Genomic DNA, 24,088 nt, shown 5'->3' on the forward strand with positions numbered 1-24,088 from the left:
TTAATATAATAACAATAATATTTTCAATATAGGTACCTAATAGTAAAATAATAATAATAATAATTTATTTATTTATTTATTTATTTATTTATTTATTTATTTATTTAGAATATTAACGTGCAAAAACAACAGCACAAGGCCAATTACAGTTTAGCACGATACAAAACAGAAGAAAACAACAAATGATGATGAGAATGAATGATAGAAAATGGCAATGAGATGAAATACAAACAATATAATGGTCTACATAATCAATGATCAAATAATAATTATAAAATTATAAAATTAGTACAATGAGATAATTGAAATAATGGAATAGTCTACATTAATCAATTGACCAAATGCAAGAAATAAAATGGACAAATAATTATTAAAATAAGATCAGTGAGTTAAAAACTCAAAGATATACTACACATTAAATGGATCCAAGTTGAATCCATGCAAATTAGCATATTTAATGCATCTGCAGACCGGAGAGAGAGATTTAGGATTCTTATTATAAAACAATTTATGAAATCTTAAACCATTAGCATAATAATAATAATAATAATAATAATAATAATAATAATAATAATAATAATAATAATAATAATAATAATCTGAAAGTTAGAATTTATAAAACAGTTATATTACCGGTTCTTCTGTATGGTTGTGAAACTTGGACTCTCACTCTGAGAGAGGAACATAGGTTCAGGGTGTTTGAGAATAAGGTGCTTAGGAAAATATTTGGGGCTAAGCGGGATGAAGTTACAGGAGAATGGAGAAAGTTACACAACACAGAACTGCACGCATTGTATTCTTCACCTGACATAATTAGGAACATTAAATCCAGATGTTTGAGATGGGCAGGGCATGTAGCACGTATGGGCGAATCCAGAAATGCATATAGAGTGTTAGTTGGGAGACCGGAGGGAAAAAGACCTTTAGGGAGGCCGAGACGTAGATGGGAGGATAATATTAAAATGGATTTGAGGGAGGTGGGGTATGATGATAGAGACTGGATTGATCTTGCACAGGATAGGGACCGCTGGCGGGCTTATGTGAGGGCGGCAATGAATCTTCGGGTTCCTTAAAAGCCATTTGTAAGTAAGTAAATAATAATATAATAATAACATTTTTATTATTATAATTATAATTATAATTATTATTGTTATTATTAGTATTATCCGGCTTGCTACACAATACCGCGGTTATTTGTCTGCCTCACAGAAGGTACGTCCGCAAGAGGTAATAATTCATGGGTAGGTACCGTAGAAGTGGGTAAAGTCAATCAGTGAGTGTATAATAGATCATTTGCGATTTGTATTGAAAATTATATAGTTTTTCAGTTACTTGTTAAAATTTTGTTATGCTGACTTCATTGCTTGACATTGCAAATGTAAGCGAGAGGGACAACAAAAAGCCTGCGAATGCCAACAATGGGAACACTGTGTAATTACCGTTAAAGTCAAAATTGTTATTTTCAACTTTTTCTCTTAAATGAAAAGAAAGTCTTACAAACTCTAAATTATCGTCAGCAGTAAAAGGAGACATGAAGTATACATAAGTACTTTTCCTTGAGATTGTACCCTGAAATAATAGTTTTTCAGTTCGTAAATGTTAGTATTGAAACTTATTCTTTTAAGAAAACTTGAACTTTTGTAGGGTTAAGTCGATCATGCCATAGACCTACTCGAAGCAGATAGGACCAGCAGGAAGAATAAATTGTTCACTGAAATACCTCTAACTAAAACTTATATACAGAAAAGTGTCATAGTATAGCTTATATTGATGGGATAGTGGGGAAAGAGGAATACGAAATTATGGTGAATTTCTTGCCTAAGAAGCACTGCCAAACGAATAATTTTGTACACCCCTCTGTACCTGACTATGGGAACAACGTAGTTTCTAATGTGACATGAGGAGGGGAAGATTTCAAACATCATCTGATATAAACCTAAGCAATGTTGAATTGCATTTTAGATTATAATTGAAGTGTGGTATTTCAATGTACATTTTGAATTCTTAAATCTTTGTTTGTTGGTATGTGAAATATTAAAATGTGTTTTTATGTTTTGTAAATTGGCAATCATTGTCACGTTTGTATAGTGGAGATCTATAGGCCTAATTGTATCGAACAGTATGATCACAGTAATAAAAGATACACTATGTAATGCTATAGGCATATATTGTAGATTATTATTGTTTATGCTCGACCATGCCGAAATGTAGTAATTATACACCTGGTAGCAGAACTTTAATGCATGTCATTAAAGTACACCTACTCATTAAAGGTCAGGTCTTTCAGCCAATGACGACTCAGGTTACAACTGTTCAGCCAATGATAGGTCAGCTTTCTACCGTTATAAAACCGCAAGTATCGAGTATTCTCGGATATGCAATCGAAAGAGAATTAGCGAAAAGTCACGGAGGCTGGAAATCCAATACTGTCGCAGAAGGCTATGTTCTGTTACTATAATAATTAGCGTTAATTGTAAATAATATTCAAATAAATTCAATTTGTCACCTCGTTTTTCAATGTCTCATTTAATTTCAATGTTATCTCTGTATGTTATTATGGCCTAGAAAGGTCAATGTGAACATCTGTTCCTCGGAAAAAATCAATAATTTCGCGTCTGCCAACATCTCACAACATACGGGACATTGGTCAAGGTCAGATACAAAGAAAATTAATAATATGAAGTTAGATATACGGTCGAGCATAAAAAGTCGTATGAAACTCGCCTATAATGGTAATTAAGAAGCTCGTATGAAAATTATGAAACTCGCTTGCCCTCGTTTCATAAATATCCATACTCGCTTCTTAATTACCTTCATTATAGGCTCGTTGCATAATGTACTATTTTTACACCCCCTATAACAAATAACCTATATGTAATATACTTAATTTGTTTCTTTAAACATAAACAGTGATCGAGTTTACTCAGCAATATTTAAAAATCGATTTGAAACTAAAAATTCAATGGCGATCGAGTTTACCCTATTTAAGCAGGTAACTTCGATCACAAGTCAAATAAAAAAAATCAGTTTTTTATAGATTGTAATTCAATTCTTCTAATGTGCCTTCATAAGTGAAGGATATGACGACAAAATGTTATTTTCTGAGGAACTTCGCTCCATTGCATAATCTCAATATCATAAAAAAAATTGCAAAATTTTGATCGACTTTACCCTCTTCTACGGTAACAGGCATTTTGCGGAAGATGTTCGGGTGATATGTGAGAAGTGATGGTAAAAGGTTATTTAAGATTGGGGAGGAGCCGCTCGTGGTTCTTTATAATTATTGTTACTGTCCCACTTTATCGTTCGATGCATTAAATTTCGAATCACTGCACTCGGTTTGCAAGTCTGTAAGTTGTGTGGCAAATGTAAATTTTATCCAACCGACATTATGGTACCTTGTACGAGAAATAAACAGCCTCCTCACTGCACATTCTATCTACTCAGATGACGTCAATGGTCGCGAGGAAAATACTATAAATTGTTGATTGGTAGAATAGACTGTGGTTTCATTCTGTGGTCACCGAACACGGGATTGGATCTGCGGACCTCTAGAGTCCTGGGTAACCACACACAATGTAGTGTACAGTGGCGACAGTGTCGTCGTATTTACTAGAAATTCTAGATCGATAAATTGAACAAAACCTCCATGCAAAACAATTCATATTCAATAGAATATAGAGACAGAAATGAATGAAATGTAGGTTTCCAACATTTTAATTTTCAGAGAAGAAAATAGAGTAGCGTGCAAATTAATCCGAACACGACATATTTTTACATTTTCTGTCATTGTTGGCCTCACAGCTGTCCATACCGTTTTAATTGACATCTGAAGTACGTGTAATTCCATTGTTGAAGGTCTGTCGTTATTATTTTTTATAATATGTGACATTTTGCCTGTCGTTTTGTACTTATAAGCATTTCAGTTGTGTTGAAGACTTAATACTGCATTCCTGTGTACATTCTGTCGTCTTCACAATTGGATACAACTCCACGAAAACGGTCTAAAATTATAACATTAGCAGAGCATTCTTCTATGACACAGAGGCAAATTGCTGCAGAATGTCACATCGGTTTGGCTACTGTTAATTCGATCATAAAACGATACAGGGAGACTGGATCCATCACACCCCAGAAAAAAGGAAACTGTGGCCGGAAAAGGAAGACTTCACCTGCAGATGATCGTTTAATTGTCAGGAAAAGTAAATTAAATCCTAGACTAACTGCTATCGACTTAACCCGCGAGTTAATGGCTACCACTGGGGCGAATATTCACGTCACAACAGTGCGGCGTAGGCTTTTGGAAACTGGACGAAGGGCTCGTAAGCTTATTAAGAAGCAACTGCTAACTCCTGTTATGTGCAAAAGACGCTTAATGTGGGCAAAATTACATCAACACTGGACAGTGAATGACTGGAATAATGTACTTTTTTCCGATGAGTCTCATTTCGAGGTTCACGGCCACCGTGTTTCTTACGTACGGAAAGGATCCGAAAAAGTAACAGCAGCTCATCTCCCCCTAAAGTAATGTTTTGGGGTTGTTTTACACATGAAGGACCTGGAGCATTAATACCTATCAAGGGAATGATGAATTCTGACAATTATATTCACTTACTGGAAACCAGAATCGTACCCCAGCTGCAAGAATCATTTCCGGGTGGCAGAGGTGTGTTCCAACAAGACCTGGCACCATGCCATACGTCTCGAAAAACTACAGAATTCTTCAACAAGAAGAATATTCAGGTACTCCCCTGGCCAGGCAACTCACCCGACATCAATCCCATTGAGAACTTGTGGTCAATTTGCAAAAGAAGAATGCAAAAAATGGATTGTTCTACAAAGGAGAAGATGATTTCTGCCCTCATTTTTGTATGGTTTCGCGATGAAGAAATGAAGAATATTTGTGGGAAATTAGTGGAATCCATGCCAAATCGTCTCAGAGCTGTTACTAGGAACAAGGGAGGCCACATAGATTACTGGGGTATGTTTTAGATCCTTTTTTTTTATCCCGTTTGAGTGTTTTTGCATAAGTAATTACGTTGTTCGGATTAATTTGCACGCTACTTATAATAGCTGGGAATATGAGAAGAATCATTTATGAAGATAAATATTTTCAAATATAGTTCAAATAAGTATAGAGGAAAATTTAATACTTTCAAAAATAAAATTGAACGAAAAACAATATTAAATAACGCCAACCAAAATCAAAACCATGATGAAAGATATGTAATGAAATATAATATTATCCTCCAATGATTGTAATGTTGAAATTTATGGGCATTTCTCCCATGATAACGATTTTAAAATTTATTGTAATGCAATTTTGTGCCATTGTCTATGATCTCATTCAAGCGGAATAGGCCCTACAGTAATTGAAATAGCGAAGAATTGCATACCAAATTCTCTAGAATTTACTTCAGGTGGCGCTATTTTAATGATCAAGGTTAGGGTATGTAGCAGTCTCAAGGTACGGTCACACGTCGCTACTTTTGCAGCGCTGCAGAACAAAAAACTGCGCTACTCTTGTACTGCGACGTGTGAACAACGGTGCAACCCGAAAAGTAGCGGCTGAAGAACCTGCTGCCCGCTACTTTTTCATATTGCGCGCAGCTTAAAAGTAGCGACGTGTGAACAGGGTTCTGAGGGTTGCAGCCGCAGCATTTTTGACATCGGTTTTGTTGAATCTTTTGCTGCGGTTGCAATCAGTGTAGCTACCCAAATGTGGCAATGATACTTTTATTGTTTGGATATATTTTAATGTTAGATAAGATGAAAATAAATTATTTGTAACAGTTATTAAATGTACAACACAGTCTGAGCATATTTGCTGACGATATAATTCACTTTTTTAATTTTCTGTAGCGTAGTTTTAAACAGGAGGGTTGCCAACATTTATTACGTGAATATGCTGTTGGTTATCATATAACAGTCTTACTAATAAACCGTGTACAGTTTTTATACTAGACTTATGCAGAGTTGAGACAGAAAACGTTACTAATAAACCGTGAATAAGCTATGGACGTATAAACAGGCTGTAACTATATAATGGGAATTGCTTTGCAGTAGTTATATACACGAAACCCCTTGTTTAAGCGTTGTATATAGGGAAAAAATGGCCGCCCCTCTAACAGCTGTTCGTATCGGCTGTCATTTTATGATGATGGTTGCCTTGTAACCACAGAAGAACAAACCAAAGATCATAGAATTATTAGAATAACATTGCTGTAGCTTGTACTCTTTGACCAAAATGTAGTGTGGTAATCCATTAGAGCCAGTTGTACTATCGATATTTAACACGCCACACTAGAGCGCTCTGCCGGACGCAATAGAGAACCTCAGATATTCTATTACCTTTCGTAACGAAGTAATGACGAAACTATGACGTAGCTGTGTAACAGTTATACTGTTATACACGACGTATGTAGTGATTATTAGTAAGGAATTTACACACGACTTATAAACGAGCTACTCATTGTATAAGTATAAGACAGTTAAACGTTTGTATATAGAGTTTTTATTAGTAAAACCGTAAGTATATAGGCGTTTTTAAAAGCTTTATAGTAAAAAAAAAAATGCCAAGTTCTGAATACTAGTTAGGACAGAAAAGCAAATGATAGATAAGTAAGCTTTCGCATGAATTTCTTAATAATGCGAACATAACCACAAAATGTATATTGAGAAGTCAACACTGAGATGGAAACCTGCAGCATGACTGCGGCTGCAAACGTAGCGCTTTGTGTGTGAACAGACTCGCAACCTCCAGTTGCAACCTTTGCTGCACTCGGGTTGCGCAGCACGAGAAGTAGCGTGCAGCGCGCTACTTTTGGCTTACGTGTGAACGCGACACGCAACTTTTGCAGCTGCAGTACAAAAGTTGCGCAGCAAAAGTAGCGACGTGTGACCGTACCTTTAGCTAGTTATATAATATTTGTGCTCCTTGGACAGAATTGGATATATTTTCTGTCAACGACAAAATAGAAGAATATAGGGCGAATTAGAAAGACCATGTAAGTACAAAGGGAAAGGAAAGACTTCATATATAAATATTAAATTACAGACTTAAATGCAGAACAGACGTAGGAAGACCACATAAGAGAACGGAACAACTGATATCACCTAATTCTGGAAAGAAGAAGAAAACATCTCTCAACAGTTAAAAAAAAAAAAAAAAAAAAAAAAAAAAAACTCATATGAACACAATTCACCTGTTTAGTAGATTGGAGTGAAAATATGAAATTTATGGAATCAAAATGTAATACCAGGGAAACGTTGTGGGGTGATATCATAAAGAACAATGCAAAATATATTTTCTCTAGATTAATATTTAGAGGTGCCCCAAGAGCAACATATTTTGAAATTTTCACAAAATTATGAGGTTCAGATTTTTTACTGAGAGAACATTCTCCAGTTATTTAATCTGAACAGGATATCAGGAAAATGTTAAAAAATACATGTTAAAATACTCTGGATATTTCTGGTAGTTTGTTGTTTCACTTTGAAGTGTCACGGAAACTTCAATTTATAAGAAAATTGGGAATAATCACAAAACTCTTAGGTCCGTATTCATAGACATTTTGAGCGCGGGCTTCCGGTGGATGATCAGCGTTTTTCTTATTCATAAACCAGTGTTAGCGATAGGATATGATTTGAATTCTGTACTAGTAACCAGTGGATAGCCGGGGCTAGCTTTGTACGCTCGTAGCGCGTGCTGCGAAATGTCTATGAATAGCACCCCAAGGTATGATAATTATAATTAATATAATAAAATTAATGGAAATTCATTCTTCTTATGTTGCAGGGCATTTAAATCAGAATATCTCTAATATTAATACAAGAAATCGACCTTCAACCCTGTATTCGCAATGCCAGAGGGGCTGAAGCCATCACAATTACCTATGGATCATGACGTAATGAAATATTATCTATGGGTCAAAAATGAATTAAGATCTGACTTCAAATTAAAAGAATCTACAATTGGAGATATTTCAGAAAGAGTTTCTAACAAAACTAAGAAAATCCAAATAAAGGCATAAATTCCGAAAATCAGTCGTACAAGAATATTACAACTGATTCGTGCTTACCATGATCAATACACAAAATAAATGAAGCCTTGTAAGAAACGACATAGTGACAACTAAAATGACAACATTGCAAAATTCAAAGAAGAAGCAAACAAACCATTTGATATATGCAGTTCCAGATGCAAAAAAATTTAATACTGTTGGACTAATTGTGATGAAGACCGCCTTGTTCCAAAACACGAAAGAATGTTTTACTAGAACAAAGAACAGAAAGAAGGATGATAATATTGGACCTGTTGATTTAGTTACCACTCAGAAAGAAGTGAAAAAAAAACGAGAATAAATTTTAAATAAAAAAAAATAAATGAGCTGAAATGGAATTTTTGTCATATTTTATGTAAAACACTATAGCTATATTTTGTCCCTTTGGATCCCCTCAAAAACACTGTGTATTGCAACCCCAATTTAGAGTCCTTTTTTTTAGTAGGTTATTTTACGACGCTTTATCAACAGCTTAGTTTATTTAGCGTCTGAATGAGATGAAGGTGATAATGCTGGTGAAATGAATGCGGGGCCCAACACCGAAAGTTACCCAGCATTTGCTCATATTGGGTTGAGGGAAAACCCCGGAAAAAACCTCAACCAGGTAACTTGCCCCGACCGGGAATCGAACCCGGGCCACCTGGTTTCGCGACTAGACTTTCTAACCGTTACTCCACAGGTGTGGACTTTAGAGTCTTCCAAATAAAGTTAAAATATGTGATTTTACAGGAATTCATTAGCTACGTAATGAGAAACAAAGTGATAGAACAAATGTATGAAGAGGCAAAAAAATTATAATTTTAAGAAACTTCAAAGTCCTTGGAGCACCTCAAAAATTAAATATAGAAACTCCATATTTTTCACATTCCTACGTTAAGTGAAAATACAGATTTTTGCAACTATTACATTTAGAAAACAGATAAAAAACAATTTCATGTATAGATTCACTCCACCCTACTGTTTAGACAGCGATAGTATATGTAAATGCAATTAAACATTAGGCTTATTAATTGTCCAGAATGGTGATGCCAGACAAAATTAGAATATCTCTCGCTAAAGTCTTCCCGAAACCGCCATTCTTCAATAATAATTCCAATTAATTCCCTTGGATATCATCTTGGGTTTTCGTTATGAAAATCCATTCAGCAAGGGACGTGTCCATTCATATTAGAGTAGATGAACATTTTTAATTTTAAAACATAATGCAACTATTTTCATCAAAGGAGACTATACCACCGTGACACTCTTCTCTTCACAGCAAGCCGACTGCACGCAATTACGAACGTTGTAATACAATCCACAATAGAAAGAAAATAAGTAAAAAAAAAAGAGTTCCTTTATTCTTAGGAAAATTAAAATACTGCACGTCATGTAATAATATTGATGGACGCATGCTAAAATGTAATTAAATTTTTTGTAGATATGTTGCAAATATTTCGTGATTTATATTCTCTTCTGTATAACATATAATTCTCTCATAATGATTAATTAATTTAGTACCAGTATTGTGAAATCGTCACGAAAATTTGTACGAAACATGAAAAAGATAAATGCAGCTTTAGATGCATTAGATAAGATCAGTGAAAAAACGATACGGTGTTTCAAATTTTTATCCCAACGACCATTATTTATGGAATTATTTAGTTTTAAATGCCTATTACAATATTCAGCTTCTGCATTGGCTGCGTGGTATAGACCAGTGTTTATCAATCAGTGATATCCGTAGGTAATCTAAGTGAACTGAAATAGTAGGCCTACAATTTCTTTATCCATGACATTGCTGACACCAGGTAGAAGGGAACTAAATACAGTTCTCTTGAGAGAAGAATCAGGAAGAGGAGTTACATACAAAAATATAAGGTAAATATGGTCGTTTTTGAACGATTTTCGATATAATTATGATATAGGTCTAATCATATAAGTAAAAGTGAACATTTATGATAAAATTGTAACATGTGTTCACATAACAGTAGCGGTTAAGGAGCAAAATCTACGCAACTCTATGAAAGTTTCAGTAACCTAACTCGTCACACATAACTGAACTGTAAAAGAGAGTTAGCAAATGATACTCCTTGCTGTGTATTCTAGCAACTCGTTTCATTCTCGTTTTTCACTGCAAGCTTTCCCAAATCTCTACGCTCTCTTTCGTTCGATCACTATTTCGGAAAATTTTGAAGGAAAACTTTTCAACAAAGTAATTTCATTATACATTCATGATGGCCAATAGCAGGCCGAAACATGTTAATAAGGTAACATAAAATTTAACACGTGAAAGACATATAATACGTTTTCAAAAACGTAATTTCAATCGAGTAATGAGTGTTTTCATCACACAAATAAAAATCACCTAACATTATTATTTTGTGCGAGATCGTGCGTATTTGCTTGTTTTCCGCACAGAACCAATACGCGGTAAGTGTGAAATACCACATTCAGTATTCCCAACGTAACACACATAACAATTTCCCTCTTCTTACCGCTTAAGCGCGACATTCATTTTACTGCTTTAGGCTTTTAACATATTATTTTTAGATACGTTTAACATAGTGATAATTATAAATTGGAAACTTACCACTGCAATTTCACCTAAATTGCACTGTTAATTATTGTTTTTAAATATTTGCAAAAATTAAGTAAACTCTACTACTCCACGAAACTTATAGCATTCCTGATACAAGTAACATTAAGGAAGCCGTGAAAAAATCAACAAGATTCCAGATGCCGATGTTATTACTGCAATATGTTATATAAATAATATTGTTAAAATATTAAAATGAAAAATAAATCATTACATAACTTTACCGTTTGTTTTAAGTTCGCATTTATAGACTGGGGGAAAAAAAGACAGACGTATATCATGGCCTGCTGGAGTATAGTAAACACAGAAAACATTTTATAGCAGGGGGCGTCAAGTGACTACACTCTCGGGCGTGCGTGCAAACCCTCAAGCCCTGACGCACGGCTGCGGGCAAGCGAAGCTGCTTCCACAGTGGCGGAGCTAAGAACTTGTACTGTATGTGAAGCAAATTTGTGATAAGAATATAAATTAACTTCAGTTTTTAATTGAAGTTCACTTTCACTGTTAATTGCACTATACTCAAAACACTACTCTACATAATTTGGTACAGTTAACCATATACGAAATAAATTTTTGCATGTTTGCACAATAATGAAACAAAACAAAATATACACTTTTATACAGATTAACATACTACGAAATAAAACTTTTCACTGTTTGTCTCCTTCTCATTGCTATACAATTCAATTAACAAAATAAAACAACAGTACAAACGTTATTATTCAAATACAATTCTGTAATATTAGTACTTTTTCTTATATATCAGAGATCCGCGGCGATTTTTGCAGTTTTTTGTTAGTAAGCAGCTTTTCAATTTGTGGAGCTTTTGTTTTAGTACCAGCCAATCGCAAACATGCTTTCAGTGTTCATCACTTAGTTGGCTTCTGTGACGTGACTTTGTAAACTTCATTAAAGAAAACAGTGTTTCGCATACGTAGATTGTCCCGAACATGCACAACGTTCTTGCAGCAAGATTTTGCAGTTTAGGAAACCTTTCTCGTGGAAAACAAGTATAGAAATGGTTAATACTTTTCTGTTTTGATACTTATCCTTTAGCTCAATATCGCTTTCTAAATCAAGTATTCCTAATTGTGGTTCAGCAGGAATATTCAGGACACTCACTGAAAAAAGGTGTTGTAAATATTTGAAATTGTTATTCAAGTCCTTTAATTTCCTGATATCTACGTTCGAAGTCTTCGCACAATTGTTGTATTATTCTTAATATATTCTTTCAAGGCTTCTAACAAGTTTCCCATGTACATCCATAAATAACGCAATTTCATTCCTAAGTGGGAGAAAACGTTCCAGAACTTTTCCTCGACTTAACCACCTTACCTCGGTGTGGAAGAGTAAATCCCCATACTCACTGTTAATATCATCAAGCAGTGCCCTGAACGCCATGTGATTAAGTCCTTCAGACCTTATGAAATTAATTGTTCGCATAACAACATCCATTACATTGCTAAGGTTCATGTTTTAGCACATAAATATTCCTGGTGCAAAATGCAGTGCACCGGTGCCCCCAAGCGACCTCGATAGGTTCCACCACTGATAGACTGCAGTGTACAAGTGTACTGCCCGCAGTGGAAGCCGTAAGCAGATCTGTATGCCCTCTCGCGATCTTGACTCGACCTGGCGGAGCCTGTTTTATAGCAACAATGTTGAAGAAAGATATTTTGGTGTTCCGAAGTTGCCGTCATTAAACAGAAACCAACATGGAGATTTCATTGCAACTAATTAGAAATTCGTCTTTCAGGTATGTAATAAACGATCTTCGTACAAAATAATGTACGATACACGAGCGGTATGTTTGTTTTCATGTTATCGGAAATTAAAAAAGCTCAACTGCGTTTCGCTTTTTCAATCTTTCCTCAACCATGAAAACGTCAACATACCGCTCTTGTAACGTATATTAATATTGATTTAATTGCTAAAGCACTCATCTTTCCTCTGGCACATGTAAATTCTTGATCTATAAACTGATTTATCTTTTCAAGCACATCACAAAACTACTGAAACTGTCTCCACACATATTTTATATCCTTTCTCTGAGTGTTTTTTGGCTTAGAATTTTGAATTATAGTACAATGTCGTCATATGACGCTTAGCCAAAACGATTTATAACGTCTGTCATTGTTGCCATGTTGCAGTAAATACTGAAATCGTAGTTACGCCTGATTTAAGAAATGGGGAAGTTTCAGCTTAGACCGACCGAAACTATAAAATTAAACTTGAGGTTCTGAAGATTCGCGGCTGCTATTAGTTCATATTTAAGGCTTTTTTACCGTTCTTTTATTAAATAAAGTTAACAGTTGTAAATTGCTTATCAATTAAACAATAAAATTAAAAGTTGTAATTTGCTGCTTTATCAAAACAAGCAAATGGTAACGACAAAATGACATAGTATATTTTATAAAATGTTTTATATTCTAATGAGTAATACCAGTTATTTCCGTGGCCAATATGCTTCCTATTCTTAACGAGGGAAGAGAAATGTACAGCTTATAATACAGAATGTTCCGCTTATAAGTATAATAAAAGAGATAGCTGTTACTTCTGAAGTATTACGAATTTATTGACGAAACCAATTGTTACAAAGAGTGAAAACTAGGAATATTTTTATCATATGTCCCACAAACCTCAACATGGCTTCCATCAGTGGCACGGGAAATTTCCAACCGATATTCTACCTCGAGCATGTATTATGAACCATCTGTGATATGACATTGTTAACAGCAGCATACATTCTTCCCTGTAAGTCTGCCAAATCACCTACTGGTGTCCCTATAGTAAAAAGTCAGGTAGTTAGGTCTGGTGATCTGGCAGGCCATACGAAAAAAAAAATGTTATGTTTTATTTAACGACGCTCGCAACTGCAGAGGTTATATCAGTGTCGCCGGATGTGCCGGAATTTTGTCCCGCAGGAGTTCTTTTACATGCCAGTAAATCTACTGACATGAGCCTGTCGCATTTAAGCACAGTTAAATGCCATCGACCTGGCCCGGGATCGAACCCGCAACCTTGGGCATAGAAGGCCAGCGCTATACCAACTCGCCAACCAGGTCGACAGGCCATACGATGTAAGGTGATTATCTTCCTCAGACACTTTACGCTTGGAATGTTTACCTGCTTTACAAACTTCCCGTTTCTCTGAACCGCCTATTCCATTTCATTATTGATACATGTGTCGGAACGGCTTCCCTCGCTCTAAGGTTGTACCAAAAACGAGACAGCGCTGCACACGAACCACAGATTATCTGCTAATGATAACACAAAAAAATACTTCCTGATGTGGTGTCCACATGCTTACTAACTAGAGTTGGGTAAAAAAAGCTGGAACAGTTTATTTGAAACTGTTTCACAATTGAAACTGTTCCGTATCGAAACAGTTTCGTGATATAACCTGTTCCAACTGTTCCAAAGAGTGTTACACTGCTCCAGTGATAACTTCAACTTCCACATGGTTCCAACAGATAAACAGTTCAGTTTCTAAACAGTTTTTCTCTTCTTTGTTGTCTGCAAAGGTCACGTGTAGCGCTATCATTGACCTCCAATCGAAAATAGATATAATATTATCCATGTTCCACACGGCCTTCGTGCAACAGTAGCCTATGTAGGATCGCGCAATTTAATTGTACGAATCAAATTCCCTAATACATCTGGCATTAATTATTAGCTGTCCATTGATAGAGAATATGTTCATGGTGCCCTGACATAGTCTTAATTATTAATATACCGCAAAAAATATCATCGGCTAATGTCATCGTTATTAAACTCTCCTAGGGTCATATGCGTTATTTTTACTAAAATTGATTTATTTTGAATTGTAGTTACTTACTGTACCCTTAATAGTAACCTACGAAAACTATCTTTCGTTGTCATAATACACTGAACGGGTGATTTAAAGACGATTCAAGGGCCTTGAAACATGTTCCCGAAGCAGATGAGAGGTTGAAACAGTTGGAACACTTGACACTGATGTTGTAAACATATTCTTATGAAACTGTTTCTTTGAAACTGTTATTTTGGAACAGTTTCGTTCATGAAACAGTTACAGTCGAAACTGTTTCTTAAAAAGAACAGTTTATCCCATCTCTATTACTAACTCTTCCCTAAGGCATAAGATACGATAAGATTTATCAAATGAAATTATCTACGCATACGCGTGATGCATGACTCATCTAACAACAATGAACTAAAAGTTTGAGACCTCCTCTTTAAAAGGTACCAACCTTTTCCCATTTGAACGCGTACTTTTGACGTTATAACTATTCCTTTTATTATAGTTACAAGCGGAACACGATGTATTATTGAGGAAAAATTACCATTTTTCTGTAAGAGGTTCTCATTACTTACCTTTCCTCTTTTGAATTCCTTGTTGTCTCTGAACCACGTAATCTTCGCCTGAGGACGGGAACCTATTGCTTCGCACGTAAGTATGTACTCTGTCCCTGCCATCAACACCTTCGGCTTCGCCAGAAGTCGAACCGATAATGGTTTTACTGGAAAGAAGAATACTTCATTGAATATTTGTAGAAAAACTACTCTATTTTATTACAACACATTGAAGTAATTTTTATGATAAAATTTACAAAAGAAATATCAAGAGAAAAGAAAAAATTCACAATGCATAGCTTTACTCTGCTGCATAACAACATGAAACTACGTTCGTGTGCCATAACATGTAGACAAGGGTATAGCAAGGGAAATACAATACGAAGGGATTAAAAGGAGAGAAAGTGAAATACAAGGAGATAAGGCAATGAAAACAAGGGGAAAGAGGAGAACAAAGAGAAGACAATAAAGACAGACTGGGGAATATGGGAAAGACAAGGAGAACAAGGAAAAAACAAAGAGAACAATGGAAAAAACATGGAGGAAAAGGAAAGACTAAGAGAACAAGAGAAAAACAAGAAGAACAATGAAAAGACAAGGAAATTAAAGATAAGATAAGGAGAATAAAGTGAGCCGTGCCTACTACCACGGCCGTTCACCTAGTACGTCACTTCATCCGTCAGAGCGCTCTCAGACGTCACAGTATAGATAGCGCTATTAATCCCTTCATTTGTTCTTTCCAAATAATCCTATTGGCCGGGTCATTACGTCTCACGAGGATAGAGGGGGAGAGAGTTTACCTGTTTTAACGGAGATACACGGAACGTCACTTGGGTTCCGGTACGCGGCAGATACACTTAACAAGATTTAGGCTCTCGTACGCGGGAGATATTCGGAAACACTTGGCTCAGATTCAAGCTCTCGTACGCGGCAGAAACATTTAACAAGACTTAGCATTTTGGTACGCGGCAGATATAGACAACGTGACTCGGGCTTTGTACGTGCTGGAGATAGATCAGTGGAATAGTTAAATTGCGTCGTGTGTGTTTGGGATTTTAGTGGATCGTAGTTTGAAATATCGCTTGTTAGTGATACGTCTTGGGGGCAAGTTTTAGTATTTGCATCGAGTAACATATTTGTGAGATATATGTGTTTGAGGTAAATTGTATTGGGAATTATGTAAGGAGATATGATTTGAAATGTGAGTTCATGTTCCGAGACGGTTAGAGTGATAAGGCAACGATTACGGTCTCACATATGGTTTTAGTGTTTTCCCTGCTCCATTTTGATTGTTGCTTTCCTTCGCCGCTATTGTCTTATCATGTGCGTCGAGTTTACTTGCTATTTAAATGATCCTTGAAATTGGAATTATCGTCCGTTACTTATTACGTGCATCTGTCTCCATCCCTCTCTCTCTCTTCGTTGCGTATTCATTTTGTAAAGTGCAGAGATTTGTGTTAGTGCTATTTGCACAGCTTATGTGAGCAATATGTGCAATGAGTAATGTATAGTGATCTGTCATGTAATGCCTTATGCTGGGTAGAGTTTGTCTCTTATTTGAGTGTACATGTATTTTTTTAGTTTGGTTAGTCAGACTGAGTGGTATCTATGGTCGAATGGATCATGTATTAAGTTAATGTGCTGGCTGGGTGTTTTATTCAGATTCATACTCAGATAGTTAATATATATATATATATATATATATATATATATTTAGAGAGTGGTTCATGAACATATGGTTAATAGGTTAGTCACTGATGGTCGAGAGACGGCCATATTAGATGGTTTAATCACTTATAAGTGTGTTGGCCTCAGCCATGTGATACTTACATGATTTACATATCCTGGGGATATCATTTCAGATTAGTTTGTCCTATTTTCACTCATCTATTTCATGTTTATTGTTATTTCATTTTTCATTTATGTACATTGTTACTTATTATTGTTAATTATATTTGTTTTACAAATTCACACTATTCATTTCTAAGTCTTCCACTGCGCACACCCAATCCTTTCAATGTGCCGTTGTGCCGTCCACCTGGCGAAAGCAGCCAATATAAGAAAGATAAAGAGGAGTGGATGAACGTACCACCGCCCTTACAAAAGGAAAGACAAGGAGAACAAGGCAAAGACAAGAACAAAAAGGAAACGACATAGCGAGCAATGGAAAAACAAGATCGAAAAGGAGGAGAAAAAGAGATGGAGGGGAAGATAATACAACGGAAGTGAAAGGAGAAAAAAGGGAATACGAAGAAAAAAAAGGAACAAAAGAGAACAAGGTCAATACTAGGAGTACGAGGGGAATGCAAGGAGAAAGAAAGAAATTGCAAACTCTGCAATCAATCATCCACAGAGCCATTTGGACGCTCTTAAGCTCTATCAATGTAAAGTGTAAACTCTGCAGATATTAAAGCTAAAAGACAGGAAAAAAGGATGAATTTTACAGTACTTATGTCAAACATAATAAATTAACACATCATCATCTTCCAAAAGAGTCCAATATATTGGCCACATTGTCATGAGTTTTAAATTTATTTAATTTTTATGCAGAATTATGTGAAGGATAGGGCCTACAGAACGCCCGAAAGGATTCTACGGGATTTGCGTAGGAGATTTCGAATAAACAAGTATTTAAATATGCGTTTCTGCATGCGTGACTTGTATGTCTTAAAAATGCAGGTAGTAGACTATTGATGATATGAATGAGAAGAGTTCGGAAGACACAGTGGATCGTGTCCCGGTATAGATCAGTTGGAAAGAGCGCTCAGCATGCAGAGATGAGAGATCCCGGGTTGGATTCCCGGTGCCGGAACGAATTTTTCTTAATTTAGAATATATACATCTACAGTGTGGCTACTTATACAATATGGCATTATAGGATGGGGTGGGGCAGTGAAGTGTTCATGCCATTAATATTATTACAGAGGAGAATAATAAAAATATGTGTTAAGAAAAAATGGATTATCATACACGCCTCATATATAAGGAATTCAATGTACTGAATATTAAACAAATATACATATATACACTATTAAAATACTACCACAAAAATAGCAACTGTTATGATCATGGTTGTAGTACAAGAAGACCCATTATATCATGTCCTTTGTTTGAACCCAAATGCAATTCTGAAGCAGGACTAAGGCATGCCTCAGAATTCGGCCCGAGATTGTATAATACCTCCATTAAAAAACATTCAAAATTAGCATTTTACAATAATAAATTATTTTAAAACCAAGCACAAGAGCTTATTTTAAATAGCGATTACTGATTAGTGTATATATGTCATGAATCTTTCAAAATTCAATAAATCAAATAGAACTAAAATATTATATCTGTATATAATATATTCTTCCATTGTATTATTGCATAATATTTTGTATTTATTTTACAATTGTATTATTTAATACTCTTTATTTTATTTTATTATTGTTTGAAGGGGCCGCCGCTCCTTGTACTTTCTATTTAACCAACTCTGTGGTGTTTTACCTGATATAATTTCATTGTATTTCTTGTATTGTTATTTTGATATTCGTCACTTTACTTTTGTTTACATATATTTGATTATTTAAATTAAACAAATTATTATTTTAGTGTAGACTTAAACTAATAATATTACTTTTTAATTATTTATTTTAAACTCCACTCCCGGCCACAAGCTTTTGCTTCATCGAGAGTGCCAACCAAAAGTGTACCATTATTATCGTTCAAATAAAATTATTATTATTATTATTATTATTATTATTATTATTATTATTATTATTATTATAGTCATTGTATTTAATGAGGACGGGGAGACCTCATATAAATATATAAATATACATATAGGCTATATATGTAATAAAGAAATATTAAATGAGGAACATCTAGAAAAATAATGCTATATTCTATCTCAAAGGAATGAATGAAAGGGAAAAACTGTATACCAATAGGTCAGAAAAGCAAGAAGAGAATTAACTAACAGCAGTAGGCTTAAACTAAGCGAAGAACTTGAATCTGAATTCGCCATTGGTGGATGCAAGGTACCAATAGGACATATGAAGGGCACAGTAGAAAGGGAATAAGTAATGTCGCCATACATCGATCGAAAGATTCATTACAACACTCAATGACAGATCAAACACTAGGCATAAAAAACAAAGGTAAAATTAAATAAGGATTGTGTAACAGGTCAATTTCTTTATCACTTAATCTAAAGTGACTAGCAGAACCAATCTAGACATAGCCCACTTCAGTTTCTATAGTGTACCAATGTTTCCTACTGCAACAATTTATCAGAAAGACAGCGCTCCTCCTCAATTGCCATGCAATTGTATTGTATGCAATTTTCATAATATCAATTTTCCTAGACGATGGATTGGCAGTGGATGTAATATCATGGCTTGGCCACCAAGCTCACCAGATCTAACGCCTCTGGAGTTATTCTCGTGCGGATTTCTGAATGATGAAGTAAATAAAACGCCGGTGGTTGACCTCGACAATTTGAAGCACAGATTCCGCCGTGTGATTCAAAATATCACTGTTGATATGATGAGAAGCACCTGCACAAGTGTGGAGTACAGATTCAGCACCTGCAGTGTTACGAATGTAGTCAGATTCAAATCTATTGATATTTAAAATGATAACTTTGCGGGTGTCAGAAAATGTTATTGGTTTTAATTAGCTATATATTATTTTTTATTAGAACGACGAAATAGTAATATGCGTTACAAGAGCGGTATGTTGAAGTTTTCATGTTCGAGGAAAAGTTTGAAAAAGCAAAACGTAGTTGAGCTTTTTTAATTTCCGAGAATTGAAAGAAAACATACCGCTCGTGTATCGTACATTATTTTGTGCGAATATCGTTTATTACATACCTGAAAGAGGAATTTCTAATTAGTTGCAATGAAATCTCCATCTTGGTTTCTGTTCAATGATGACAAATTTGCAAAACAAAGATATCTATCTTCAACATTGTTGCTTTAAAATGTTTTCTGTGTTTACTATACTCCAGCAGGCCATGATATACGTTTATCTTTTTTCCCCCCCCCAGCCTATGATGAGCCTGGAATCTTGTTGATTTTTTCACGGCTTCCTTAATGTTACTTGCATCACGAATGCAGTAACTTTAGTGGAGTTGTAGAGTTTACTTAATTTTTGCAAATATTTAAAAACAATAATTAACAGTCCAATTTAGGTGAAATTGCAGTAGTAAGTTTCCAATTTATAATTATTACTATATTGAACGTCTCTAAAAATAATATGTTAAAAGCCTAAAGCAGTAAAATCAATATGTCACTTAAGCGGTAAGAAGAGGTGTTAGGTTGGGAATACTGAATGTGGAATTTTAGACTTTCCGCGGATTGGATTTGTGCGGAAACCAAGCAAATACGCACGACCTCGCACAAATTTATTTTATTTATGTTTTCAGCTGAACACCTGTAGTTCTCTAAGTAGCTGTGGGCCAGCAGTGCTTCCTTTATCGTTGAAATGTTTGGTTATTAGGATGTGTAGTTTATGACAACTGATAACCACTCCGACAGGACTAACATTGTTTCACCCAATTTATTGTACACTAGAGGAGATATTCTACAGCACGGTCAGCGACTTCGGGTCAAAGCTGCAAACGATGCGGCAGGGATCAACTTCAGCGATAAAAAGAGCCAACATACTCTCTGATGACTGATTCTGCAGTATTAGGCATATGGGCAACAAAATATATTTCGTCCGTCACAGGTGCATCGTAAATCATGTTTCTCATGCATCCCCACAAGCGGAAATCAAACGGTATCAGATGCGACGATCCCAGAGGTAGCACACAGGTCCAATTTGACGACACGTAACTTCATAGTGAAGAACTTACGATTCAAATTTCCATAAGGTATCAGGTTTCATTTCGTCACGTGACTGAAAGAACCAGGTAACTCGAAATTTGCGTTTTTTAGTTACCTCTTTTATAGCACAACAAATATCGCACAAAATGTAATGCAAGAACTAGGTAACTGATCGAACGATACCAGCGACATCTATTTTCCAATATAACAAATAGTTACAAGAAAATGAGACATTTTACTTAGTGTAATAAATAAGTAAATAGGCAATGTCACAAAACATGAAAAATCAAGTTACCAAGTTCTTGCATTCAGGTGACGATTTTATCTATTATTACAAAAGGAAGCTTATCCAAGCAACTTTTCTTCATTTTACAAGTTATAAAAAGAGTTGTAAAACAATTTTTATACAGATACGTGATGTAGAAATGCCCTTTTATTAGATTTAAAAGTTTTGACGATACATTTGATATCTACATTGTTTCTGGGTTCCGGAACGTGGATGTATTGCAGTTAGTGAAGAATTACATATTTAAGAGGAATGTTTTCATTTCATTTAGTGTTCTGCCCAAGGGCAGGTCTTTCAATGCAAACCCAGCTTTCTCCAGTATTTCCTACTTTCTGCCTTCCTCTTTGTTTCCTCATATCAACCATATATCTTAATGTCGCCTATCATCTGATATCTTCTTTCTCTCGAACTCTTCTACGGTTCACCATTCCTTCCAGTTCATCCTTCAGTAGGCAATTTCTTCTCAGCCAGTGACCCAACCATTTCCTTTTCCTCTTCCTGTTCAGTTTTAGCATCATTCTTTCTTCACTCACTCTTTCCAACACATATTCATTTCTCATTCTCTTCGTCCACTTCACACGTTTCATTCTTCTCCATAGCACATTTCAAATGTTTCTATTCGCTTCTACTCACTTCGTAGTAATGTCCATGTTCCTGCCCCATGCAATGCCACACTCCATACAAAGCACTTCATTAGTCTCTTCCTTAGTTCTTTCTCCAGAGGTCTGCAGAAGATGCTCCTTTTTTATTAAAAGCTTCCTTGGCCATTGTTAATTGAATATAAATATGTGGAAATTGTGAAATAATATTACAAAAAAGAAGTAATAAATAAATACATTGCGAAATTGGAAATATTTTTAAGATCTACAAAACTATGCTAAATAATTTTATTGAAAGAAATAATGATTAGTAAGTTTAATATAGATGTCTTTCTCTTATTTATTTTAGTTAAAATCATGAAAAGCTAAATATATACTTTCATCAATTTTTATTTTCCATTCCGAAACACTGAATTTAACTGAGCTACCCAGGAACTGTACCAGACATCGTCTTAATTTTTACCTTTATATTCACGTACCTCAAATGGGATGACAAGACGGCATAGACCCAATATTGAGTGTACACAAACTGTGTGTGAATAGAATTGCGGTTTTCTCTTAACGAACAGTGACGTATACTATGCAAATCTGGCTTTCAAGCATACCTTTCTGTGGAGCTGACTTTGAATATTTTCAAGGGAAAAATTGTTCCGGGGCCGGATATTGAACCTGGGACCTTTGGCTGAGCGCAACAACGACAGTCAATAGTGGTATGTGAATATAAAGGGAAAAACTGAGCCGGCGACTGGTACAGTTCCTGGGTAGCTCAGTCGGTATAGCGTTGGTGCGCTCAGCCAAAGGTCCCTGGTTTGATTCCCGCCAAGGGACAATATGTCTTGTGACCAGAATATTGTACGAAATGGAAATATAAAAATTGAGGATTTGTCCTTCGAAGAGGTGGAAAAATTCAAATATTTTGGAACAACACTAACAAACATAAATGACACTCGGGCGGAAATTAAACGCAGAATAAATATGGGAAATGCCTGTTATTATTCGGTTGAGAAGCTTTTGTCATCTAGTCTTCTGTCAAAAAATATGAAAGTTAGATTTTATAAAACAGTTATATTACAGGTTGTTCTGTATGGTTGTGAAACTTGGAGTCTCACATTGAGAGGGGAACAGAGATTAAGGGTGAAGGTTGTTTGAGAATAAGGATCTTAGGAAAATATTTGAAGCTAAGAGGGATGAAGTTACAGAAAAATGGAGAAAGTTACACAACGCAGAACTGCACGCACTGTATTCTTCACCTGACATAATTAGGAACATTAAATCCAGACGTTTGAGAGGGGCAGGGCATGTAGCATGTATCGGCGAATCCAGAAACGCGTACAGAGTGTTAGTTGGGTGGCCGGAGGGAAAAAGGAACTTTGGGAAGATCGAGTCGTAGAAATGTTATGGTTTATTTAACGACGCTCGCAACTGCACAGGTTATATCAGCGTCGCCGGATGTGCCGGAATTTTGTCCCGCAGGAGTTCTTTTACATGCCAGTAAATCTACTGACATGAGCCTGTCGCAATTAAGCACACTTAAATGCCATCGACATGGCCCGGGATCGAACCCGCAACCTTGGGCATAGAAGGCTAGCGCTATACCAACTCGCCAACCGGGTCGACCCGAGACGTAGATGGAAGGATATTATTCAAATGGATTTGAGGGAGGTGAGGTATGATGACAGAGACTGGGTTAATTTTGCACAGGATAGGGACCTATGATGGGCTTATGTGAGGGTGACAATGAACCTGCGGTTTCCTTCAAAGCCATTTGTAAGTAACATGCATTGTCACTCTTCAATTAAATAGTGATTACAAGTGAAGAGCACAGGGGAAAAATTGATAGGTCCAAAATTATTGCTTTTCTGTTTTAGATATCATGTAATAGCTCAGGTAGTGTAGATTTATGTAATGTAACTGTACTGTTAGTGCAAGGATATCTGATGGGTATTGAAACTTTTAACTTGTTCTACTCTTAAAACAATAAAACGTGACTTATCAGGTTCATTCTCTGTAGTCTTGATTTATTACAACAGTGTTATCAAAAACTGTGCCGGGGTGATGTAGTATTGTAAATGACTTAGAGATGGCAGCAGCTGAAGCACACTAGTACGCTTTTGGCGGTTTTGAAACTACACAGCTGAGTTACAAATTCTACCAAAGCCAAAGTAAAATCATCAGGATCTGAAAAATCGTACTTGTGATAAAAGTGGGTAAATAGACTTATTTCAGAGGAATTGTACAAAGCCCAAATCTGAAGCTATTTCTACAATTTATCGTGTACTCCTCGAGATTTTAACAATGGTTGGTTGATATTGCAAGTTCTAAATCATAAATTTTATAAAATAATAGCTTCCAAGTTTAATATTAACATTAACCTTAGGTTTCCGTAACAAAATATATCGTTGCATTAAATATAA

The 24,088-nt window shown here is 35.5% G+C and overlaps 1 protein-coding gene across 1 annotated transcript in view; it reads right to left on the reverse strand.

Moving 5' to 3' along the window:
- LOC138699525 (neural cell adhesion molecule 2-like) overlaps positions 1-24,088 on the reverse strand; it is a 1,056,814-nt gene that overhangs the window by 393,692 nt on the left and 639,034 nt on the right. The window contains exon 5 of the mRNA XM_069825483.1: positions 14,998-15,143. Within this exon, the coding sequence (XP_069681584.1) occupies positions 14,998-15,143 (146 nt within the window). The remainder of the gene's footprint in view (positions 1-14,997; positions 15,144-24,088) is intronic.

The sequence above is a fragment of the Periplaneta americana genome, chromosome 5, assembly GCF_040183065.1.
Source record: "Periplaneta americana isolate PAMFEO1 chromosome 5, P.americana_PAMFEO1_priV1, whole genome shotgun sequence".
Taxonomy (NCBI): domain Eukaryota; kingdom Metazoa; phylum Arthropoda; class Insecta; order Blattodea; family Blattidae; genus Periplaneta; species Periplaneta americana.